This window comes from Drosophila biarmipes, chromosome 3L (genome assembly GCF_025231255.1).
Source record: "Drosophila biarmipes strain raj3 chromosome 3L, RU_DBia_V1.1, whole genome shotgun sequence".
Taxonomy (NCBI): Eukaryota; Metazoa; Arthropoda; class Insecta; order Diptera; family Drosophilidae; genus Drosophila; species Drosophila biarmipes.
In genome coordinates, this window is record NC_066613.1 from 21,188,659 (window position 1) to 21,215,514 (window position 26,856).

Sequence of the window (26,856 nt, forward strand, 5' to 3'; positions counted from 1 at the left end):
AAAATGTTAATGTGAAAATAGGGTTGTAGTATATTCGTAAGTTTATTGGTAAGTTATGTTATTTAAACAATCTAAAATTTCATTGTCCGTTCATTAAGGCAAGTTTTGTCTGTTGCACAGTTTCTAACACTTTCTGCGCTCCTTCCGATTGCCAGCATGATGAATATTTCTATTTGCTATAACATAAATGCCTTGCTTACAATTACATTTGCTTACGTACAGATTTTGATTTTAAGTTCACTTTGATTTTGATGAATCGCAACAGTTTCTCCCGAGAAGAGCAGGCTTTTAAAGCCTTCAACATAAAGGCGCGATATGTTTTCCTTTTTTTTTTGTTTTTTGATTATCAGTTAACAGTACAGACCTAAACGGACCCAACAAGTAACGCCACAGGTCCTAGTAAAAACGTAAAATTCTTTAGCGATTTCGGATTACTTGTGGGGTCCATATGAGGATTTTAGAACAATTCCGGACAAACTAATTAGAGTGATAGAGGGGGGAAAGCGTTCGCTTAGACGATTTGTCTTTAAACGTAGGTACAAATACGGTTACATTAGAGTAATTACAATAGGTACAATAATCGTATCGAATATGCGGTAAGTGTTTAAAATTAATAAAGCGTAATAAGATAGATTTCACTACGAACAGAAGAAGGGCGACGCTTCCAGTATACAAATAACAATAAAGTACAATACCTATAATGCCTATGCTCCTCCGATTTGTGTGTGTGTGTGTGTCTTGTTTGTGGTGTATAAATATAAATATTAAAAATATATAGATCTGTCCTACATCAAGAACAGGAGGGTGGCGTATACCTTCCAGCGGGTCGTGAGGTTCGTCCAATTACCGCTGAAATAAACTCCACAGCTTGTAGCTGGTCACTCGCTTGGCCAGATTGGCGGCGGCACTGCTGGGCGGCGATGGGGCGGATGACTCGGCGGCCATCGCGCGCCGGTTGTTGATCAGCTTGGAGCGCATCTGCTCGTCGATCAGCTCGTGCATGTCCATCTGCCACTGTTCCAGCTGCTGCGACAGCTCCACCTTCTGCTGAATGGACTCCAGCAGCTGGCTGTTGGCCTGCATTAGCTCCACCCGCGTCTTGGCCAGTTCCACCTCGGCCTTGGTGCGACGATCGTTCGCCGCATCGCGCTCTGTCTGCGCCTTGGACAGCAGCTCATCCCGATCCGTGTTGTCCTCCAGATCGCCGCGGGCCTGATCACGCTCCTCCTTCACATTCTGCAGCTCCACGTCCGTCACGGTGACCTTGGCCTCGAGCTGCTGGATGAGCTGGTGACTGCGCTTGATCTCGTCCTCCTGCTCCAGGACCAGATTGCGCGTCTGGTCCAGCATCTTCTTGAAGTTGCCGGCGTCCAGGTTGAGCAGCAACCGGGTCAGTTCGTCGGACATCGATGAGAGCATGCCCTGGCGGAACTCGACGGCCAGGTGGCCGTCCTCGTGGCGCTCCGAGCTCGAAATGGTGTTGTCCATCGACTCCAGCTCCAGCGATATGTCGGAGTTTAAGCCTGTGAAAAGGATATCGATTTTAAATATTAGATGTCTTGCACGTTGGTAATTATAAACTATTTGAATTTGAAAACTATCTTTGAGATATCTTTATGTTTAAGATAAACTATCTTTTATGTATAGGTCAACTGTATACCAGTCCTTGGTTACCCACCTGAATCGTCGTCATGGCTCACTTTCAGCGAGTCCACCAGGGACTTGAGTTGTATGTAGACAGATCGGGCCTCCACCCACATATGGTTGGGCTTCCCCGTCTCGGTATAGCTGCCATCGTCCTCGTCGCATTCCATTTCGAATTGCAGACTTTTTCTTCCCGGCGTGCCTGAGTTTGTGTCCTGTGGGCAAAGATTTAGGGGATATTTTATTTCAAATCAAGGTACAGGTTAAAGTTAGACAGAGTTTTTCGGTCAGAACCGATTGATGTGAGGCAAAAATGTATGTTGTTTGGAAAATTTTTTTTAACAAATTCCTGTATACGAATTCAGATGAGGTTAGTTGTACTTCCTTAAGGAGCGCAAAATGTTTGGTTAGTAAATGAGGAACTATTGAGTTAGGGAAAGGGATAACTTACGGCACCCAAGCGTTCACTGAGTACATTGTTTTCGCGCTGGGAGCGTTCCAGTGCTTGTAAGGTGGTCTGTAATGAGAGAAAGTTATTAAATATAAAAATGCAGGATAAAAAGTACAGTAAAATATAATATAATATTTATATTTGTATATTACATTTATAATAGGCATATAATAATTTGTATTATCCTGATATTGTTTCTCTTAGTAAAGGTAACTTTACATTTATTTAATCATAGCAACATGTTTTGTTATCTTATAAAACAGATTAGATACCTTGCTTTGATACTTCATTAATGAATCAATGTTAGAAAATAGTAATAGAATGGAGTTTAGTCTTTGCTCTTGGAGAGAGAGAGAAAAGAAAGTTGTTGCCGGGGAGATAAACCTGGAATAGGTACTCAAGAAACTGCGCAGTTGGCTCCGCTGGCCCATAAATAATCTTCGGTTGGAGGGTAAATCACGATTCCGTTGACGCGACGTGATAAAGCCAATTCTGATTTTCCTCCTCCGCCACCTTTTCCCATTAAGTACTGTTGCTGACTTACCTCTAATTTTGTTTCCTGCTCGCGTGCATGGCGCTCCAGCATGTGAATTCTGTCGGAGGACTCCTCCAGCGATGAGGTGAGGCTCTCCTTCTCCTCCTGCGCCTGCTGCAGGCGGCGCTCCAGCTCCTGGCGCTTGCCCGTCGTGAGGTTGAGTTCTGTTTTGATGGACTCCAGGCTGTTGACATGTTCCTGCAGCGAGACAAAAATGATATTTAAATATTATTATAATTTTAAAATCTATTATTTCTTAATGGTTTTAAAAAAAAGGTAATGTTTTTATAAAAAATACACATAGGGCCACATTTTTTTCAACCCTCGAGACATGCCAAATAGTCTCTTTTTCGATTTCGAAACAGGTACTGCTGCTGGTCTTTTTACGCGTAAATATTTAAAACAATTTTTTCTTTTCATATATTATGATAATAATATAATTTAAGATTTTAAACCCACCTGCAGGCTGCTGTTCCTGTAGTGATACTGGTCCTTCAGCTCCTGGATCTGTGCGCTGAGCTTGAGCTCGGTGGCGTGGGCCTCCTGGATCTGTTCGGTGAGGCGTGTGTTCTGGTGCTGCAGCTCGTCGATGAGGATGGTCTTCTCCTTCTCCGCCTGCCTGATGGCCGAGTCCTGGGTCTGCAGCTTGTCCTTCAGCTCGGTGAGATCGGACTGCAGCTCGAGGACCCGCTGATCGCTCTCGTCCTCGGCGATTGCCAGCTTCTGGCGCAGCACATGCTTCTCCTGCTCGAGTTTCTGCAAGGGGGGCGAACAAAAAATGAAAGTTAATTGTGTGTATTGTTGGTTCTATGACGTGTTGCCAATTATATGGCAGTCAGTCAAGACAATGAAAGTAAAGCCAACAATGGGCACGTACACAGTCGCAGTGCTCGACGCCAGGCAAAACCGGAAGGTTAACTCAGCTCTCAGCACTCGACTACTAATTGTTTAGTTATTTGCATTTTCAATTGGCTGCAGGCCGGCAAAGATGCAGAAATAAGAGATAAAAACAGAAACAAAAAACAAAAGAGTTCCCGACACCACCTCTCACTTAGGTTTATGGCAATGTGCACCAATTTGCCCCACTGTGCCGGCGGACAAGACTCCCAACTCCCAAGCCCCCAAAACAATGCCAACGACTTTTGACACCAACGGCTGCGAGAGCCAGCCGTCAAAAGAAACAAATTCCCATTATTCAAATTAAAATGCAATTGAATTTTCACTTCTCCGCTTCGCCGAGATGCGGTTTGCAGACAAATGGCTGGTGAAAAATTAAAAGCGCATCAGCCACCAAGCGTTTGGGAGTTTTCCAGCGGAGTGTGGAAGCACTTGGGAGTTTTAAGGGGATTGTAAACATTCTTCAATGTAAGTATCTGCAGCTACTTACTTAGCCGGCAGTAAAAAACTAAAAAGTAAGTATCTGCAGCTACTTACTTAGCCGGCAGTAAAAAACTAAAAAGTATTTATTTAATTATATTATTGTATGGCCAAGGCAATATATATTAATTGCAGGTGAAATAAAATAGTAACTACATTTTATAATAAACTTATTTTTATGACTTTAATTAACTGCAAACATAAACAAACCATTTGTTTTAATTAAAAAAATATTTTTTTTCAAAAAGTGGCAAAAAATTGTTTTAAGAGAAAAGAAAATTAAATGTTCGTGGATACTAATATAAAATATATCCTCTTTAAATATCTGGTTATTTTAAGTAGAGATCATTATTTTTATTCTTTGCTTATTTTTTATCAATATTTTCTTTATACAAATATCACAAAGAAAAGAGAAATAAATCGCTTTTTATTCTAACATACAACAAATAAAATCAAAAATAAGACATCATAAAAAGTTTCCAACTTTTTAATCAAGTTTTTCTTAACTAAAATTGGATCAAAGGTCGTTAAGTGTTTTATCGTAAGTGACCTTATGATACCCCTCTTTATTCTAACATCGAACCAATAATAACGAAACAAAGACATCCGTAAAAGCAATCCGCTTCAAACTTTTCAATCACGTCTTTAATAACCTGAATTGGATCAAAGGTCTTTTCAGATCGATAAGTGTTTGGCCAAAGTGATCTAAGCGCGCTTTTCGAATGCCACTGGGACCTATGGGCGCGAGAAACGGCAGCAATTAATTTGCATAATTGACAGGCGTGTGTCAGTCCTCGCCAGGTATGTACAGTGGGTATGAGTAAGCGGCTCTGGCTGGGGGCTATTTGTGTTTTTATAACCCGACCTTTTTGGATCAAGGCTTGCGGAGACATTGAAAATTGCATGCAAAGTTTAATCGATAATTGGACCTTCAATTGGCAAACACTGGCTAGCACAGGCCGAAAGGCCTGCAAAAAATAAGAAATAAAGAAAATAAAGCCGGCGATAGAAGCCGTCAAGCCTTGTAACCAATGCAGCTTCTTTATGTCACCGCAACAACTCGGAAGGCGGAAAAGCCCATGCGACCACGTATCGAGCTGGGGAAAATCACGAGTTGGCAATAAATCTGAGAAGTCAACGCGATTGTTTTGGCCTATCAGCGAAACAGCGGCAAAACCAGAAAAAAAGGGGAATAAACAACCACCTAATAAATTGGAGCGGCAAAACTGTAAATGAAAAGCTTAAATAAAATTACGGGCCATTTGCATAAAATGCAAAAGACGCCAACGATGCCGAAAAAACCACAAAGTAGTTGTCGCTGCACAAGTCCAAAAGCCAAAAGGAAAACTGCAGCAACTTTGCAACAATGGAAAACTTTAATAGCAACACACAATTGCACTCGCCGAGTTTTTTAAAGTCAGAGGAGACTGCGCAGCACAAATAAAATTATTGTACATATTGTACTTTCTCTGTTTCTATTTCACGCTCAATGAAATGTGTTGATGATGGCTACCACTACAACTGCCACCAGCAGCAGCAGCAACAACAGCAACAGCGGAAGTTGCCATCAGCGAGTACACGGAGAAAAGTGATCAAAAATTTATTTAAAAACCCAATGGTATCACAACTAAAACTAACTAATTAAAACCTTTTTAATAAGTAATAAGTAATAAGGATTTCCAAACTTACTCTAATAAAAAATAATATGTTGAGGCCTTTTTGGTTTGGATTTCAAGAACGTTTTTTCTTGATTAAGTGGAAGACGAAATCTTAAATTGAGAACAAATGAGCTTGACCCTGTACCTTTTTCAATAATTCTGTGCTTACAAGGTTAGATCATTATATTTAAAAGGAGTTTCAAATGGATTTAATTAAACTTACGATCTTGAGATCAATTTCGCCTTAATTTCAAGAACTTTTACTCTCGAATAAGTGCGAAGATGAGCGCTTAAATAGAGAACAAACGAACTTGGCTGTATGTTTTTTTTAATTTTTGTAAGTTCAATATTATTGAGAGCAATATATGCATTATCCTACTGTATGTTATGATATGACGTACAGTAGGATAATGCATATTCCCACTCAAACCTATTTTTCTCTCTGTGCACAGCCGCCCCAACAGCAGCCGCTGTGCCGCAGAAAAAATGAGTTCACATATTCAAAAGCAAAATCATGTGGCAGACTTTAATTGTAGGAAAACTGAAGACGCAACAACAAAACAAAATCAGCCTCCAATTTCATGATGGACAGGCCAGTTTTGTTTTTGCGTTAATTTTATTACGTATTTGTATTTCGGATCTCTTTTTCATCCACGGCTAATTGCATTGCATGATCACCTGAAATGGGATATATGTACGGCTCGCATCCAACTCTGTAAACAAACCCGCCCATCCGAACTGGCAACATGTTGCCAGCTCTTTTTTGCCACCCGTGCCGTGGTCTATGTGTCTTATTCAAATGCGACGTAACTCGACCCACTTTCCAACTAAACGTTCCGCGGCAATTGTTGTTCATTCGCTGCCATTTTCGAGGTATGAAAATTATAAATATTTGTGCAGCGAAATTTTGTGCAGGAAGTGTCGAAGCAATTGACACGCTTAGCGGCATAGACAAACCGGGCGACAGGTGCTCGAAATGCTAAATGACTCATCAATGGGCCAAGTGCTTTCAGGTGCACTTATGCAAAAACCTCTCTAATGCTGCCTGAACTGAGCCAGGTAAGTAAGAGGTTGGCCTGTTTGTTTTGACACTTCATCGCTGAAGAAGTTAGAATTACATTTAAAGGCTTTAGCATATAAGTAGTTATATTAGAAGTGTCTTAAAAGTGATTGAAAATACTCCTGGAGTTTGAACTATTTTTTAAAGGGTCTTAAAAATCAGGGTTAAATAAAAATGAAGCAATATATTCAAAATAAAATATTAAATCAAAAAATAAATTCATATAAATGTATGCATCTTACAGATACATTGTATTGTTTTTCCTAACTACCCTTTTTCCATCAATCTATTATTTTTTCCTCTTTTTGTTTTTAACTCTAAAAAGTAAGCACTTAAATTTCTTTTCTTGTTTATCCATCCACATTATTTGGATATTAATTTTCGAAAAGCAAAAATTGGTTTTGTCTGTTCTTCAAATGTCTGAAGTGTGGAAGTCGTCGGCTTCAACAGCTCCTCTGATGAGTTTGGTGTTGAAAGCGGCGTGCCGCCATGTCGGCAAAATGCATTCGATAATTGTTTTAAAATAATTAACTAAATTGCCAGGCGAGTCATGTTGGCCCGGCTAGAATCGTGCCAAGGGGGCGGCAGGAAGGTGGGCGGGGCTGCTGATGACTCGCTTGAATGCACTTTGCCGAAGCGATGAGTTGACAAGGCTCACTTCTTGAGCACGGATGCAACAGGTAAGCTGCAGTTTCGAATGTCAAATGAAATACCTCAGAAGTAAGAGGTCTACACAGAGAGAAAATATTGTATTTATCAACCTCGTTTATGTATCCTTAAATATTTTTCAGGAATAATTTATAAATTTTTTATTCATACAAAGTGAGCAATAAATATTTATTTAAATAATGATTTGATTGAAAAGTAAATGGGAATTACCTCAGAAATAAGAGTGTACACAGGGATATATGAATAATATTAATACGTTATCAATTTCGTATTCCCCAAATCCAAAAATTTTATACACCACCATTTAGTAATATTTATAGTATAATAATAATTTTATACAAATGTAAAATAAATGTTTCTATGCTTTCCAGAATTTTTATTTAAATATTTGGACTAATTTGAATAGGGGACTTTTGTGACTTATTAAAATTAAAACAAATAACTATGCATGGGAAGCCTTGGATTAAGTAATATTTCTAGATTTACAAATGTAAAATAAATGTTTCTATGCTTTCCAGAATTTTTATTTAAATATTTGGACTATTTTTAATAGGGGACTTTTGTGACTTATTAAAATTAAAACAAATAACTATGCATGGGAAACCTTTCTCGGATTTTAAATAACCCTTTTTCGCAGAATTGCATCATAAACTTTGAGTACTCAGAAGTTACGTGAACTACTCTAAACAGGAGACCAATTTTATCGAGTTTCGTTCTCTGTGCATTAATAAACCTTCGGCTGGCTTAGCTTTTGAATTGCTAAACACTGCAAATAGCAATGACTCAGGCCGGTGAGCTCAGCCGAGTCCGGATCTTTTGGGCGGTGAGTCAATGGCCCGGCTAACATTGGTAGATGAACATTTCCAAAAGCATTTTCCACATGCCTAGCCAGCATTTTTGCAAAGGCAATTTTCCTCGTTGTGCGTATTTAGTCTGGCCGTCGAAAATAAAACCAGAGTTCATAGATAAATCAGCTGCACTTGGCTGCACAAAATTAAGTTAGACGGCGGGTGGAAGGCGGTCGCGGCCGCCAGGAAAACTTGCAACTTTCCGTTTTCACAAGACTTTTCCACAATTACAATTTTAATTTGCGGCACTCACATAATGCATTTTATTGGCATGCAAAACGAAATGTAGCGCAAAAATTATGCAAATTGCACGTTTAGCCGCAAGCGTTTTGACTAATTTCAGCTCATTTAAATGAAAACCGATTAATGATCGCTGATAACAAAGGGGGAAGTCTTGTGAAAAAGTCTCTCCACTCGGATAATTGTTGCAGCTCGCTTGCCGGTTGGCCAAGAAGCGAGAGCAGCCATTTGGAGTGGAGTGTGAAATGCAGCCATTAGCGAGGATTGGCCCACAATGCAGTTGGGTTTCACATCGCCCATAAATCCATTCGGATGCCAAGCACTGTTGACCAGCCAGCAATTGAATTGTCACCAGACCACAAAGCCTGGCAGATGGCCAAAAGGTACACTTGAGAAAAGGAAGTGTCAAAAAGAGTAACTTTATTATTTTAGATTTCAAAATAAAAATACAAAGTTAAGAGGAGAGTTCTTTCAAACGGCCAAAAGTTAATATCAAATAAATGCGATATGATAGGTTTTAGATTTGGTTATACAATTTACAACATTTTTAAGAACGCCATTTTAAGGCCAAAAGTTACATTTTAGTAAGAGGAATCCAAAAAAAATTAAGCATTTTTAGTTTAAGATTTAAATAATTAAAAAAATATTTTTTTAATGATATAGTCCAATCTCTTTCCCCTGTGGAAGTTAAGGAGTATACTTATTAATGTAACACCTTATCATTGCTTATCTTACTTATTTAATTATAAATATATAAATTGATAAGAAAACTTAAGTTGTTAAATTAAACCGCCAAAATGGTGAAAAGATAATTGAAAATTCGAAATGTCATGTCAGATAAGATTGAAATGATGGCAAGAATTGATTGTATATTACTGAGATACCAGAAAGCTTTTATATGAACATATTTCACAATAATACAATTGTGAAGTAATACAAAGTATTATAAATAAAGGCTTCGTTTTATTGGCAGTGCATAAGTAATTAAATCCAACTGCCACCGAAACCTTCTGGAATATACGAGTTTCTTTACACTCCCAACCCACTGACAATGCACCATAGTGCAGCATTGACCCCCAGCCCCATTATATAGTATAAGCCAAGCACATGGAGAGCGTCGCGAACTGAATTTAAGCTTTGCAGCCATAAAAAAGATTATAGACCAAGTCCAAAAGAGCCAAGTTGCGAGCTTGTGCCAAAAGTTTGTTTATGCGCCTAAGGTCATGTCGCAGTCGGCGGTGGGCGTGGCCCAGCTGGAGCCTCCGCCACACTTGACTGACTTGCCGAGCTCTCCCCACAAAAAAGAGGGGCCTAAAAAGAAGCGGCGGCTAATAAGTATAATAATAAAAATAATGCCACAATAAGGCAAAAGCCAGATCTTTGCCATTGTATTCGGTTCGGCTTGCTCGACAGGCAATGCAATTCCGACTGCCCTTGGAAGCGGGGGAGTGTAAGCCATGCAAGACCTTTTGCCAACTTGGTCATGGTGAGTGGAAAGGGATGCCAGCTATTGGGGGACTCACTTACAGATGATTACTTCACACAATTGCCCAGATGGAAGAGCAGTTGACACATTAATTCCGAGAAAATAAGTATCGCATTCAGGTGAGTCAATATATTAACTCCATTTCATGGCTCAAACTTAAGTACTTTTAAAGTGATTTATTAAACATAAATTCCCTGTATGAAATAGTAGTATTCATTTTGTTTTAATATTAAGACTCTTAAAGCTTATCTGCCTTATAAGCTTTTAAGAGCACTAAATACAACAGTGGCTAAGTATATTTGCCCAACCTTTAAAAACTACTTTAGGTATCGATAAGCCGACATTTTTTGCTACCCATTTTCTGCTCTATTTTAAAATTTTTTATTTTGCAATTTCATGCCGCAGGAAAGCCCTCGAGTTACAAAGAAAAATGCAGCAAAATCGGCATTCACCGTCTTTAATTTCAAGTGTTTGGCATTGACAATTTTGTTTGCCGATGATTTCCAGACTTCCCCCGAACCATTGTTGAGGAAATTGTGAAAACGTCGAGGAATTGGGCAAGCAAATTTTTGTATATTTTTATCTCAAACCAAGACGAAACCGAATTCGAGAGCGTAGAGCCGCGAGACAGTTAATTAAACTGAATTTGGGGATGAGGGGGCTGGCCTCAGGTGATTGCCATTTTTGTGGGCTTGTCTTGATTGGCAAGACGGCGGAGCAGACGAAAAACTTTAAGTGTCGCAATTTTCAGCCGGTCTTAAAATGTGACAAAAATGTCGGAAACGGTAATTATGATTAATTAGCGCCTCTTCGTGAGACACCATGAGGGAGTGTTTTCTGTTTACAAAATATTTAATAAAAAAGATTCCCAACCGGAGAGTGGATGATTCATGGAAGAAATGAAATCGCTGCACTTGTTTCGGGTTTTCGCTTTTATCTTATCACCGGCACACGCGAAACATGGCCAAAAATGAAGTGGAAAACTTATCGCACTTCCACCGATAAGAGGTGTACAGATAGTGGGCTCTGCAGTCGGAATGAGGTAAGCAGTTATAGAACTGCACCGAAATTAACTCACTTCTAGATCTGATTGTGCTGCCACGAGTGCAGGCCAAAAATTATTAGGCCATAAATACTTACGGCAAAATGTAACGCCCACTGCGCATGCGCACACACCTGAGACGATGAAATGGGGCAGGGAAAGGGAAACACCGGGGTTACGTTGGATCCCAAATTTCTTTCACTCGGAGCGACAGTGCGTGGGTTTCTCCGAAACCCTGGTTAAGTCAACAAGACTTACAAAATAACAAAGTAAGCTGCCGAGGTAGAAAAGATGCTGGAAATGTGGCCAAAGACACCTGAAGAGGAGGTCTCAACAATTAGTCACCGTTGCGCATAAAACGATTACAGAGTCAGGAAAGTCAAGATCTTTAAAAGAGGTAGGCGAAAAAGAATGCTAAACTTATTAAAAATACAGTGGAGCGTTCATAAAAAATTATATCTTTAATTTCAAAAAATTAATCAGGTAAATTTTATCTTACTATACTATAAAATGTATAAAATTATATTATTACAAGGCCTAATTAAGCATAATTTTTGGGTTTTTATAGCTCAATTTGTTTTGCCTCAGACATTCTATTTCCTCAACCACTTATTAAATATTTCAAAATAAAATACAACTAGTGTTTTTCATTTGTTGTTCTCTAGGCTGTTTACACAATTTGAGGTCTCTTGTTTTTCGACCACAATTCTTTTGTCTTCACCCCCAAACCCCCCAGAAAGAGCACCCTCGACTTGCCAGCTAAGAGTTTTTTAATTATGCTGCCTCCGCTAATGACGCGCTGGGCCAAAAAAGATTGCGAAAAACGTATTATTAACAGCGAATATATAAAAAACATACTTGGCTGTATAAAAACAATTATCATTGTGGCACAAGTGCCCGAGTAAATGAACTCCACGGGCCAGACAAAGGAGAAGTTTGTATGAACAGTTGTTGAAATAAAGCAAAAAATTGATGATTATTCAATGGCCAGAAAAAGTTTTAAAGCTGACGAACCACAAAATCTCTAAAGGTTGATAACCAAGCTTACCACTGATTTATTTGAAATTTATTAATATCATTAGTTGGCAAATAAATTGATAAGTAGTTTATAAAATTACTACACTGCAAGTCAATGCAGTGATTTAAATGAAATTATCACTTGGCGTGTGCTTCCTACTATTAAATTGGTCTTCCTCCACACCTCTTTTCCTTTGATTTCCTTGGGTATATTTACAACTTCCGATTCAGATGTAAATTAACCACTCAAAATCTGGGAACGCTCCCCAATCCGTGAGGCGAAATTAGCACCTGTGAGCCACCGGCTGAATTTCACTTTCTCATCCTAATAAATGGGAGAGTTCGTAAGCGCCAAGAATGAAACGTTTAAAAATAAAGATGTATTTCTTCCAATGCCATCTTCCTAGTTGTACGACAGATGTTTCTGAAAATGTCATTAATCTTGCAGTGGTTAACTAGCCAGAAGCATACGAAAATATAACTATGACACAGAAAAACCACACAAAAAAAATGTAAGCAAACCATTAAGCCAAGAGCAGCGAAGCGGTCATCTCAGGGCCAGTCAAAGTGACTAAAAGACTTCAAAACAGAATCACCAAGTTCCCTGTCTATATGGCCTGATGATGAGCGAGGGTAAGTAGTCGGAGATTCAAGACTTAAGATTATGACTCCCCGGCCGCTGCTCAGCCCAAGAACAATGGCCCCCACTCAACATTTGCCCAAAGATTATTTCCATATAATTTCTTGCTTGTAGTTGAAGGAAAATCTTTAAATTTATGGCCCAATTATGTACGGGGAAGACATGTTTTATGGCTCTTTTTGTGTCTTTGGCTTTGTTTATGTAAATACAAATAAATAAACATTTTTTGAGTTTTGTTCATGGGGGTTGATTGCCCAGTCGATATTGATTTGTTTATAGAGTCCAGAGAAAGGTTTAGTTTCGGGGTTTTCGTCATATGAAAATGCAGTAAAGATAACTCATAAATTCACTATAATACTGCAACAGTTTGGCACTTTTCCCAGCTAATATAAACCTTGTGTTTATGCATCTCCACTAAAAAGTCCACACGGTAGTGTAATTTCTTACCACCCTTTCAACACCTTAAAACTTAACTGGCAAAAAATCGCAGAGAGAAAGACTCCACTTACAGTCGAAGAAATAAATGTGGCAATCTGTCCATAATTCAAACTGTTGGGCTTACATGATACCCGCAAGACAGCGGAAAAAGCGACAATAACAGCCAAGTACTGCCACCTTTTACCCGGTTACAGCCAAATTGGAGTGCAACAAGACAAAGTGACAGGCGACTTAGTTCTCAGGCTGTAATGCTAAATGGTTTCCTGGGACCAGGGCATCACCATTCGCACACCTGCAGAGGCAGAGGCAGAGACAGAGACTCACCTGGGCAAAAAAGGCTTGTGGGTGAAACGTTTACGCAAACAATGGCACAAAAAATGCAAGCGCTAATTTCAAAAGCAGGGTAAGGTGCAAGAAAAAGTGGGAAAAGGCGATGCACCGAAATGAAGGGGGATTCTAGAAACTGACTGGCAAAAAACAAGATTTAATTTGGAATTTTTAAATATCAGTGTTGAAAAATAAACAAGATTTTTAAAAATATATTTTTCAGAAAAGCCATTCTGTTAAATATGCCCTTGCAAAAATGAAAAGTTTATGACCTAATTCTCTTCGTAAGCTAATAAAATAAGCAATAAGGAAAAAGCATATTAATTAAGTAATTAAATAATAAATTACTTCTTTTAATATACAGTCAGGTTTTTCGACACAATATATCTTCATAAAAAGGTAAATATAAACAAAATTGTAATAATAGTAGTAATTGCATGCAATACTATTAATATAAAAAACGTAATTCTGTTTGAAAATTACGGCTATAATTTGTGTTAAATTAAAAAAATATAATTTTTTTTTAAAATAATAAAATATTTATTAGATTTCCAATTCTTGAAGACAATTTCATCATCATTTGGTCTAGCTATCTTACCCAATTACTTTTAATTGAACGCTTAGTTAGAGTACCCACAGTGTACTCTAAAACAGGCGAGATACTCCAAAAAAGATACAAATTCGCAAAAATAATTCCGCTTAGCCCAAAGAGCCGTTACATAACACCTGGGCACACACACACACACAGGCACTCTTTAAACAATCAGATACAAAAACTGTTTCGATTGCAGCTTAAAGCATTTCTACTTCTATTGCTCTGTGTCGATCTCTTTCCCTCTCCAGCCGATTGTCGTTGCGCATGCGCAGTAGAGCGATGGTCCCGCTCTTTCTATCTCTTTCTTGTCCCAATCTCAACCTGAGTCATTCACCAAATAAGTCGAATTCGATTTGTGCGGATGCTCAACTAATTTTAATACGATTGTGCAAGGTAAATGCTCACAGAAATGTGTAAACAACATAAGAGATTCATCTTTAACTATCTTTTGGTGCTGGTTTTCCGACTGATGACATGATAATTGGCCATTAAATTGGCTTTTAATTGTATCTGTCAATGCTGACCTTGTAAACTGGAGTTTACAATCGGCTTGAACCGAAAAGTGGTTGCAGTCGTCGATCTTGGTAGATATGAAGTTTAATTGTGCGATTAGCTAACGTGAGAAGTTGTAAATAAATGTAATTGATGTTAAAATAAAACACTTAAATAAGTTGTTTTGTTGGGAAATGGCTTTGGCCTAAACATAACTTTAAAAAAGGGTATTCTAATATGATACGATATGATATGAAAGATGTGATAAGATAGATATGATATGATAGATTTGTTATGAATGATATGATATGATAGATATGATACGATTTGGTATAGAATTTGTATGTAATAAAAATCATTCTGTATATCATTGATTATAGTTGTTATGTTCAGTAAAGTATTAAAGTTTGACCTACATTTTTGGTACATTCTGGTATTGATAATTCCCTTTCCGAGTTAGATAGAGTCCCACATACATATATGTATCCATGGGCGATAGCACACTCGTATCTGACGGCTTTGCAATTAACAGATCCCCCCGACCGTAGTTATGGTTTAGTCATTTGAATCGAAAGTTGGGTGCATAAATTACTGTCATTGGCAGGAGTCTGGGCTCTGCCACCGAAGAGCCATCCTCCAACACCCCCAACAACCCATAGTGCTCCTCCATTTGCGATGGCCACATTGTTTATGCCACTTGGTCTGACACTCGAATTTGTTATCTGATTTGCGTGAGGCCTCTGAAAAAGTTTTCGCCCTGCGGCTCGACTTTTGGCCTTTTGGGGAGGGAGCGGGTGTGGTTCGTGGCTATATCGTATTTTGTGAAATCGTCTATTATTGTCATCATGCTAACGTTCGATGGCCATATACATGTATGAATATTTTCTGTATATTTCATTTGCATTTGTATTGGCCTTTGAAATTTGCCAATTGGCCGATTCGTTGGCTGCCTCTTAGTCACACAAAACGCGTTTATATGTGACTCTGAGTGTGGATACTTTTATTATTGCAATGAAAGCTGCCCAATTAGCAATGTACATACGTACATCCCCATATAGATATGACAGAGATATGACAGCGAAGGGAGTGAGTTCGTGTATCCACATGTAGGCTCTGGGGATATTGTTAATTAATTGTCAATGAGTCAGCTGGCCGGCAAAAGGGCAAGTTTTCGTTTGTGGGTGGTGCTCCAGCCCATCGGCTGTGATACTTTTCCTCACCCATCAAAAATATATCAAACAATTGATTTTTGTTGGTTGAAGTGGTGTAGTATGTATGTAGAGGAATTCACGTTAAGAATTTACCATAGGTTATGCTTCTAAAAATATAATCGAACTTCCTTGAGCCGATATTTTGGAGATAAATAATCTTGTAAATATGAATGTTTATTTTTTGTATCTTAAACAATCAATGGATAATATTGAAAGATAAATAAAACATATAATTGGAAAGTAAAAATAAATGTTTAGTAAGTATTTAAAATAATATAAATATGACATTTCATATGTTCCCGAGTTCAATAACTCAGCTCCACCAGCAGTAGCTGCTGACTCGATTTGATTTAATTTGGTTTACGATTCAGCTCAAACTGAGACTTCGGCGACATTGCCAAGTCGACTTCTATTGTTCCCAGGCATCGCTTTGACACCGAAAAGTGCTTTTGGAAAGTGAAAATGCTTTCACCTTCTGCAATTCATTAAAAATAATCATTTGTGAGTGTGTGTAGGAAAGAAGATGGAAGAAATAAATTTTATAAAATTATACCCATGCCACATATGAACATACAAGGGTTTAGGTATGGCAACAACAATGGGGCACTCCAAGATGCCGCATTGTTGCGGTAGTCTCAGATACGCTCTCTTTAAGATCCCAAAGTCAAAGTCGGGGAACACGCCGCCCCGATGGATAATACTTGCAATTTAGCTGTCAGTCGCGGTAAAATTCAAATTAATTTCCTTGCAGTTATTAATTTTCAGTTGTTAGCCGTAATTTGCACATCAATGGACTTTGACAGTGAGGCGGTTCCGTTTGCTCACGGACTCTACCGCCTTTAACCATCCAGCGATTATGTAAGGCCTGAATCAATAGCAACTATAATTTGAGCTAGATTCGCTTCCTGCCAACTGCTCTTCGGGATGATTGACCAAGATGGTAATAAAGCTGTGATTGCCACAGTTAGTCGATCGTGATCCCATCTCCACCTACCAAAACTCACGGTCAAGTGACCAGGTACTGTGACAGAAATACTGAGCTAGTAAGCATCGCCAAGCGTATGAAATAAAAAATACTTTTTATAATATTCTTGAAGAAAAAGAAAGCTGGATAAAAATTTAATTAAAAAATATTAAACCCAGGTTTTTATTTCTTTTTACATAGTTTTATAATTTTTTTTGTATTTTTGAAGGTTACATCTTGTTATATTTGTTGGATTTACGTTCATCAATGCTTAAAGTTGGTAGTTGTTAGTCGGGCGTCCCCTACTAAGGATCGATTATATGCTCACTGAAAGTCATCTGGGGGTAAAAATCCGTATAATAGGTCCATTTACCGTCTGCGGCTGAGATCGAACCAACCTCTTGCATTGGCACTACCACGCAAATTCTGGCCTCTCAGACGATTACGCCATGAGAGGCCGAAAGACTCCAAACTTAAATGATTATATGAAGTGTCGCAAAATAAATGCCTTAGTAAATTGGAATTGTGATGAAAAACCACACTGAGTCCCAAGACACACTTTTTTACTGAGTGTAAACGCCTTAAAACTTCAGGATAAAATAAATTAAAGAATGCTTCTTCTCCCCTGCTAGGAATCGAACCCATATAATTTCATAACATCATTTTTGTGAGAGTTTGGCATTCGGCAGCTTAAGCACGTTTGCCAACATTGGTTCACCTTAAGCTATTGTGCAACACTTAATGATTCAACCATTCTTGGTAATTTGGCAACACTGAAAAGATTTTTGGCGGTCAAATCAAATATATCTTGATTACCAAGTAGAGTAAGAATGGCATTTGGCGTCTTGGCATGTTAACCAACACTTAATTGGTTTCTGAACCTGATATTTTGCAATTCTAGGTAATTAACCAGCACTGTAAAAACTTTAAACGCGGCTAAATATTAAATTTGAATTTGTAGCGGCCTTATAAAGCATAATATTTCTTATTCATTGCAGTCTGTATTAAAAAACTGAAAGCCAATGCAATCATTAAATGTAGTTTAAATTTCCAAGAATATTTTAGTTCTTAGAAACCTTTTAACGGAGCTGTTCAAACCCCGCTTGATATAATTTCGTTTTTTAGACTCTAAAAGCTAAATACGACCTCGCACGCCCCCGGAAAATCCGCATTAAAAACTCATGTTTCCCTGATGACACAAAAAGCCAAACGAAGAAGGTGGACGGAAAGCGCTTACAGGCTGACCAATAAGGAAAGTAATTTCCCTGGGCAAAAAGTCGCCGAAGAAAACAAAGCACTCACCGTGACATTTTGCAGACCCCATCCATGCAACATGGCCAAAGAAATGCTATTACTGGCCAAGAGCCAGTGCGAATGCGAATAGGGTGACGCTGACGACTAATGTCCAATAATAATCGTGGCACACTATGCCAAACGACCTCAATTTGCCACCCAAATGGGGGCCAACCCCAGATCATATGGTACACCCCCATTTATGAGGAAAGACCAGAATTTGGTCGACTTCGAATCTGAAAACCTTTTGGCCCGGCCAAAATGAAGGCCCAACATTTTTTCGTTGGCAAATGAATGAGCGAATTTGCATACCCGTCCGGCAAATGGGGCCAAAAACTTGTGGACTGGGCTTCAACATTGGCGTACTCGAAGAAATGCTTAGCAGGTAAATGAGCTCCACTCAGTCTCAGATTCGCCTTGTGACTCACCAAAGAAGATTACAGCGAAAAAAACACTTTTCGTTGCTGTTTTGAAGATCAATCAAACTGGTTTTCAGCAAATGAGATGGACACGGTGCGAAATGTATATATGTATCTTGCTATATAAGCCCGTATTATTCGCATGCAAATTGCTTGATTTTGAAATGATTTTTTGCAAAAAAAATAAAGCCAGCAGTCGACAATGTGTTGATGACTTCACCGCAAACCAAAAATAAAAAAGCGTTGGTCTGCAGACGTGAGGAGAGTTTTATTTTGATTTAATTTTTACTTTGGGCACCCTGGTCGAATTTTTTCCTATACACATTCGCATGTAGAACGCGTTTGGTTATCTAACTCTAGATGAGGTAGGCGTCCAGTAGGTGGCTTCGATTGAGAGGTAACCATTATGAGTACAGAGTGTTCTTGGGCGCCTCGAGAAGTCCGCCCACCTGACCTGGTCAGTTGTGTGAAACGATGGGCCTTGTGGGCGTGGGACTCGATCGAAAGGCGGAAGATACGTTCATTTGCATGATTCATGTGGACTGGTAGAGTAAAATGTATAAATATAACTCCATTTGTTGACGGTTATTAAAATAACACAAAGGGAAATCCTATTTGGCAGACTTTGTTTTCGTTTTGGCTTTGTTTTGGGTTATACTTTTTAATTATATATATTAAAATTGATTGAGTAACACATAATAACATTTGGATTTAGGAAGGAAATGTCTAACATACTAAAAAACACTTCCTGTGCATTTAGTTCTGAGTGAATCTACAGTATGGTATGTAAACATTCCATCCATCAGTTATTTCCCATCCATTAGATCCCGAAGAATTTCCCTTAATTAAGCACAAACCATAGTTCTTCACTTCCATTTTCTATGGTTAACCATATCCTGTTTACAGAGAGACCTAAACAACCATCAAGGCTAATCAAAGAACGTTTAAATGGAATTAGCTTTTCATTAGCATTCTTCGATCGGGGGAAACGGTTGAAAGTTTCAATTTAATATCGCAATTGATTAGAGAACAAATTGCCAACGATTGTGACTTGCCGTTCTACTAAGAGCTCTTAAAATAAATTACTGAAACCAGTTGGCCAATGTCAGAAATAAATAAAAGCCCAACAACAAAAGTTATTAGAGCCATAAACTCAGGGGTGTAGACTTTCGAAAAGGCCAAAGGGGTCTTAGGCCGATAGCAATGTGAGTTATTTAAATGCCTAACCGTAGCAGACGCCTACGTTCCAAATTATATATTTTACTTTCGGCTGCCATTTGCAACACTTCATCGGCCCAAGTTGGGTTTAAGTTTCCTAACCAGTAATAGCAACAATTGTCCGCAGATCGTGATAAACGAGCGACTTAAAGCGAACCACAATACCGCGCCAGATCCCAATTGATTTCCACTCAATTGTTCTCCGCGGCCCGAGAGTTGGAAACTGGGCTTGCAGTCGAACCTGGGCGAAGCAAACACGTTTTGGTAGTCGGACAATGACAATGGTCAACTATTTGGTCGATTGCCTGTGGACTAGATAATGGGGAGTGGGCTTGGAAAATCGTAAGCGAAATGAAATATGGCTGAGAACATATTGAGAATAAAAGACTTTTTTGGAGTCGCCTATTTATAGGTAAAGGTGTTTATAAGCCTAGATTGAAGAGGTTAAGAGCTGTGAGACTTCGTTTATAATATCACCTTATAAACGAGCCTTACAGTTTTCCACCTCTTCAATCAGTTACGGGTATAAAACAGTTAAATCACTTAATTTACTACACGAACTTAAAAATCCATATTTATTACAGCGAATTCTTAGGATCCGCAAATTTTAACTGTGAATGTGAACCGCGAATTCTTAGGATCCGCAAATTTTAACTGTGAATGTGAACCGCGAATTCTTAGGATCCGCAAATTTTAACTGTGAATGTGATCCGCGAATTCTTAGGATCTGCCAATTTTAACTGTGAATGTGAGCCGCGATTTCTTAGGATCCAAAAATTTTTACTGGTTGTCCAGGCTATAAACCTCAAAACGTATTTATACAGCATGTAAAGAAACACTTCTAGGATGGTGACATGAAAATATAACGCAGTAGCCGTTTTCCAAGTAATCCCACTCCCTAATCCGTTGCGAAAAACCCTAAAAAGGACCACTACTCAAGCCAAGGCCTCTGAACTCATTAGCATGTGAGAATTGGGCACAGAACTTTATTATATTATGCTGTATTATGGTATATAAAAGTTAATGCAAAAACAAATCGGAGCTAAAAATAAAAGCCAATGCTCGTAAATTGGCACACACGCTTCAACAGACCGCGAAATAAAAAAATGGGCGAGCTTCGGACCACGACAGTAACGAAAACCCGGGCCAAAACTACTGCCATTTTGGTCAGAACCAAAACACCTACAACGCAGCAGTCTAATTACGTCAGTCCGCCACAGAGCGGACTCATATACCACATATATAGTATATACACCATGGGATGGGCCTGGTTTAGCTGACCACTGGCTCGTCCAGTGACATTGTGCGCTCCAAAACGCTGAGGAAATTAATTAGATACGCGAACGGCCAAACTTTGCATATTGCCAAAAACACGCAAATAAAAGTGAATTTTGCCAGACGCCTCACGTCACTTGCCAAACAAAGACCAGAGGTAAAGCCAAGGTGACCAAATCCAAGAGATTCATGCGACAGGCCCACGGCAGAATTCCCTCAGCCATTAACACGACTTAAAAAACCGAACTAAGCTGACGATTAAAATGACAATTGGCGTTGTCCAGCTGTCAGGAGTTGAACTTTTTTGTTGACCTGGTCCAATTTCATTAGGCTAAAGCGATTTCCGTTTAATGGCCAGTGGAAAATGGAACATGGGAATTCCTAGCTTTTCGGCTTTTAATTGGAGCGCTCTATAATAAACTTAATGGTTTCTGAGGTGGCAAATGATTTTAATTTAAATTGTTAATGGTTATGGAATGTGTGAAGTAAAGTGAGGTGAGGAAACTATTTTTTTTATGGGAAAAGGGTTTGAGATACAGTTTTACATGCAATTCTGATTTTTACTTTTGACAAATCTTTATATTTTATATTTTTTGGGAAATTAAAAATACATAATTTTAAACAATAATAAATTAATGGTATTAATATGTAGACGCAAATGATTATCAAGCTTAGGGTTTCAGTTTTTCGAGATTTATATGACTAAACTGAATTTGAAAACTGGTTTATATCGATTCCCGGATGACATCATCTGAGAGTATTACAGGATATTACGCGACTAGCCCCACAGCAATTGGCCTTCGCACTTTCATTTCTCAATGAAGATGAAGTCATTCGGTGTGCTTAAAAATAAAAACAAACCAGTGGGGAAAAAGGAGAATACCAAAAGTGAGTAAAAGTGACTAAGCCAACTATGTAAATATGTCCCAAACCACCGGAAAAAATGTATAAACCCACGAAGTTATTCAAGTTCAACGCATTGCCGTGTCCTCTGTTTGGGTTACTGACACCACCAGGTGGTGCCCCGAACCATCCCAGCATTTCCTGGTATTTCCGTGCATTGGATTGCCATTAAATGGCCGGCGGGAGCGTAATTGATAAGACTACATTGTGTTGGGTTTTGGTCAACAAAAGTACATTAGCCTAACTATCGGTTCTGGGTGGAAGGCGGGCTAATCGGGCTAAGTTTGAGGGAATGTCGTTGCCAGCAATATGCTAATGAACGGCCACGAACTTGAGCCGCGGCTTGAACTTCACTTGGAGCGATAGCTGGGACGGGTGCTCAATGTTTACCTATCGGAAAGTCTGTCTACTGTCAGTCCCCCTGGAAACAAAAACTATGTGTGTGTGTGAACAGGTGACAGCCCACCCACCCACACAAGCCACCCGCGGTTCAAGGTCGGCCGGCAGACAGAAACTTTGGAAGCATTAGGTGGTGTTACCATGCTATCAGGAAAGTGCTCTGCTTGATAAAGCCACTTTTCGAGGAGAGACTGCAGCCGTAGTTCATACATCATTTTTACTGTAGAACATGTGCCGAGCTGGTACATAGACACTGTAAAAAATCGATACCCTTACGTGATATATGTAGTTTAGTAGTTTACTGCGCACACTTTGTCACCGTCCAGTAAAATGACATGACCCGTACAGTCCCATTCCCAGTACCAGTCCCTTTTTTGTTTGTCTAAATGGTTAAAGTGCCCGCTCACCTTTCCCCCCTGGCGGACAAAAAAAATTGCAGTTGACAGTCGGGGAGAAGTTGGGTTTACCCAGCTGCATTGGACGTGCGGACAGGTGCCGAGTTTCAGCTTAAAAAATCAATATCCATATGTATTATTTAATTCACGACCTGGGAATGCGAGCAATGCGTCCCAGAGAGGTCACAGTATGGATGTGTACGGATACATGTCCGTAATAATCAATGCAAATCACCAGGTGGGTCAATCAAAATTGTGATACGAAGGCATAACTGCCATTGCCAATTTGATAAATGCGAGGGCTTTTAAGGCTTTGATTGTTAGGGAGTATTTGCTATGGTGCAGAAAAAATAGAAAACTGTGAATTATTTGGCAAGCAAACTGATAGACAATGCATATGTTTTTTCAGCTCCACAAATAAGACTGTTAGGAATTCTGTTTTTTAGAGAAATGGAAAAATAACTGCTGTATAGATAGCCACAAAGTAATTATTTTATTTATTGCGCACACTTTGCCAAATCAGATAGCGAAGACATATAGGAAGAATTCCATTACTAATAATGGCTAGACAGTTTACATCTAAAAGACCTTATATTTAAAGGGTTTATATAAAGAATTTTAATTTTTCAAGTGTAGTCAGAATACAACTTTTTTACTGTGCATACAAAATATATAGAATATTTTAAAGTATTTACCTATATAATTCGATTTTACAACCTTTATTAGGCACAATTACTAATTTTAAATATTAATTTTTTCAAAAAGGTAATAGTTTAAGACTTTACTAAAAGCAAATTATGAAACTTGCCTATTTGTATTATACCAAACCGATTTAATCTATACTACTAAAATCTAATGTGAACTTATTTTGTAAAACGAAAGATTTTTTAGTTATTTTTTTAATTCTCTTAAATTACTCCCCTCCCCATGAAATACACCTATGCCAACGTTTCTTCCAATCTTTGTTCTTAAGTCATTGGAACTTGAAGTTCCCTATAATTTTAACTATTCCTTCCCCCACGAATAGCTATAGTATTTACTCGCCCATCATAATGGGTTTTCCACCTGTTAACCTTCAGAACACTCTAGGTAAAAACGAATTTGCTCATGACTCACCTCAATTTTGCTGGAATAGTCCTCGATGAGCTTCTCCTGCTGCTTGACCAGCTCCTCGTTCTTCTCGAGCAGCGCCTTGCCCAGTTCGGCGGCCAGGAGGATGTCCGACTCCTTCTGCTGCAGCTGGGCCCACACATCCGGCTCCTGGTCGTGTCGACGTGCCTCCATGGCGCTGATGTAGTGCTCTAAATCAATCGAATCCCCAATTAGTGACGAGTGGTCGAGGTGGTCGAAGCCGGAGTCGTCCGGCCGGTGGAGCCCCAGCACCCCAGCTCCGGCTCCAATCGAGTGCTTGCCAAACTGACGTGGTCTCTTGGACTTGTTGCCACCGGAGCTGCTCCCGTTGTTGTTGCTGCTGTTGTTGTTGGTGGATATGGATGAGGCAATGGCGGCAGCGGTTATAGCATTCGCTAGCTTTGGTTTATGCATGATCGTTAGCGGGCAGGCTTTGGACTTGGTGTTGGTAGGTGTGGTGTGTGGTGTGGTATTACGGGTACGGATAATAGCAACGAACCAAATTTACAGACATAACACACACACACTCAGTAAGTAAGATGCAGTTTATAGTTTTAGTGCGATGCAGAGATCGTTGATGTCGTAGGTTAGGTGTTCAGACTATGCTGATCAGGTCGTAGGATTAGCTTAGGCTGGCGCGGCGATGCGATGATATATCCGGGCATAGTTCCATGGGCACCAGCTGCCCCCAAGAGAGCAGACCCGGCAGGTTAAAGCGACTGATGAGTTGAGCTGCAGTTGATTTCGGTTAGACAGATATAGTAAGTACACAGGCCGCAATGGGAATTAGCTTTAAATGTGGGGTATATATGGCCGAGAAGACGGCTCTAATCGTTGGCCAAAAGGGAGCGACGGTCACGTTGAGCATTCGCCAGCACGTTTTCGGTTACTTGTCTCTGGGGTTTGGTCAGGGGGGGATGACATATAACTACAGTGTTAAGCAAGAGGGTTAATATAAACGGAATTTGCCTTTAGCCCGTCTTTAGTTCGTCTTTAGCCTGTCTTTAGTTAAGCTCCATGCGGTTAGAATACCTTGGGGGTGTATTTACATGCTTGAATATTTACAAAATGTTTGAAATTTGAAAGGTTGTGTGTTGTGTATTATAAGGAGGATTAGATTAACCAATTTAGGGACAGTTCTTAAGAAATATACTAGTTTTCAGTGGGTTAAATGATAATTTACAAAGGTTGCCTTAGTAAATGTGTATGCATCCTTTAGTTTAAAGATCCGCTTTTGGCTCAAAATACCCAAGTATATCCAAAGAAGTTAAATGCTACAATGCTGAGTGGTTCACGTCAATAAAGCAAAACTTAGAGTCAAAAAATATCGACTTAATTTTCGACATAAATTTCTAACTTATTTTTATATATGTTCCTTTTTTAAGTAGTTTCGCATTTGTTATATAGAAAACTCATTTGGCAAGCACTTCACGCTCTGCTGCTTTTGGTAGCAACAGCAACTGTTGTTATAATATATAATACGCCTCGGGCTAAGCTTTTAGCCAACATTTAGTTATTTATTTATGTACTCTTTGTGTTTTTATCTTATTTTATTCGGCTTGTTTTTTTTTTGGAAGTAACACAGACACAGTTCACAAATACACAGGTTATTTATTGTTGGTATTATTGTTTTGCATTTCCGCTTTTGGCCACAGTTTGGCATTATTATTGACAAAACAACAAAAATAAACGCGCGGATAGTATGGGATACATTGGTCTAATTAAATCCCCCAAACGGAAGGTAACCAAGTATCCAGCAGATACTTTCCACTTTCGCGCTAGAGTCTGGCCCTATGTTTTTAGTAAACTATATATCTCTATGCAAGTGTGTAGAGTAGTTATCCGTATATGTATGGGGCAGAAACCTCGGTCACGACGACGCTGCTCCACTCCAAAGCAGAACTTCCGATGTCCGATGTCCGATTCGATTCGATTCTCCGCTCCTCGGATTCTCCGATGCCCGTGTAACTCGCGCTCGCTTCGCTTCGGTTACGATTTTCTGGCTTTCCCCAGCTTTTCGGGGGGGCGGCAACGCGTGGGGGGCGTGGCGTGTACGTCTGACTGGCGCGAACGTTCGTTACTAACTGAATGGCCGGGGCGCCGTGCTACGAAAATTGGCAAAACAAATGAGTAACCAAGCGACGACTGACCCGACGGCTAAGCCTCGTATCTTGGCAACAACAACCAGCAACGGCGCTGGGCTCTCTTAACTTTCGGCTAAAAGAGAGTTACTACTGCCCCGGCAGGGTTGTCGAGTTATCGCGTTATTCCAGATAAGATTATTGCAGTGGAGTAATAATATTGGTTACAAGGTAACTCAGATAGCAAGTGCAGTGTGGGGGGTAAAGATAATCGGAGTTTAACTCCCTTAAGTTATCTCCTTAGGGTCAGTGTGGGTTTTGGCAACCACATTTTGTCCACTAGCCGATAACCAAGTCCTAAGAAATAAGAGAAATCAAAGTCTACCCATATCAAATCTCATGATTATCATGGGGTTTTTAAATAGAATTATCATCAAACTACAAGTATACAACGGTAGCAAGGTCTATAAACAAAGGTTAATCGACTACCACAGAAGCTTGATCAAAACAAGTTAGTACAATTTTTAAATAATCTATCTTATATAATAATTTTAAAAGTTATATTCAAATTTATATTTCACTTTACACATCAACCGGGCTACCCTATTTTTGTATTTTTAAAGCGCACAGTCGCAACTTGAGGTCAGGCCACATTGCTTATAAGATTTAGCCCCATAACTATGATATCTGACGAACTGAAGACACGATTATCATGAATCAAAAGCAAGTGGGTTTGTCTTTACACAGCTGACTATATATAGTTTTGTTTAACCCAAAAATATGATAATTTAAATAAAATGTAAACTTTATTTTTGTATAATTCTCTACACCTGGCAACCCTGGTAAAACCGTAACACAGCTCCAAAGCTAAGCTCCACTCGGCGCTCTCTTGCTCCGACTTCGCTTTTAACTGGCATATGGTTGATTTGGCCTCGCCGTCGCTTTCTCTTAGCCGACATACGCTGTGCTCACTCTCCCATCTCCCGACCGCTCTTAGTCGTTTGTTTTGCATTGGGACTGACTTACGAAAGCGGCCAAGTGAACAATA

General features: G+C 39.3%; 1 protein-coding gene across 3 annotated transcripts; it reads right to left on the minus strand.

Moving 5' to 3' along the window:
* Nucleotides 1-18: 18 nt before the first annotated feature.
* On the minus strand, nt 19-25,816 carry LOC108034884 (bicaudal D-related protein homolog). 3 transcript variants are annotated; one of them, XM_017110093.3, is made up of 7 exons: nt 25,593-25,816; nt 23,713-24,459; nt 3,090-3,386; nt 2,640-2,828; nt 2,096-2,161; nt 1,679-1,859; nt 19-1,523 (listed from the first exon to the last, which is right to left on the minus strand). In XM_017110093.3, the coding sequence occupies exons 2-7, from the start codon at nt 24,139-24,141 to the stop codon at nt 844-846; spliced, it is 1,842 nt and encodes a 613-aa protein (XP_016965582.1). In that variant the 5' UTR covers nt 24,142-24,459; nt 25,593-25,816; the 3' UTR covers nt 19-843. The 3 variants fall into 3 exon arrangements, with proteins under 3 accessions (XP_016965582.1, XP_016965583.1, XP_016965581.1); XM_017110094.3 differs by having other exon boundaries at nt 23,713-23,897; nt 25,593-25,815; XM_017110092.3 differs by lacking the exon at nt 25,593-25,816 and having other exon boundaries at nt 23,713-25,582.
* Between the last annotated feature and the right edge of the window lie 1,040 nt (nt 25,817-26,856).

Bases quoted from the DNA above. Each gene is read 5' to 3' on its own strand.
- LOC108034884 (XM_017110093.3), bottom strand. From the start codon at position 24,141: ATGCATAAACCAAAGCTAGCGAATGCTATAACCGCTGCCGCCATTGCC. The intron at 2,162-2,639 runs GTAAGTCAGCAA...CTCTCATTACAG, and splicing joins AGCAGGAAACAAAATTAGAG to ACCACCTTACAAGCACTGGA. The intron at 1,860-2,095 runs GTAAGTTATCCC...CTTTGCCCACAG, and splicing joins TCAGTGAACGCTTGGGTGCC to GACACAAACTCAGGCACGCC.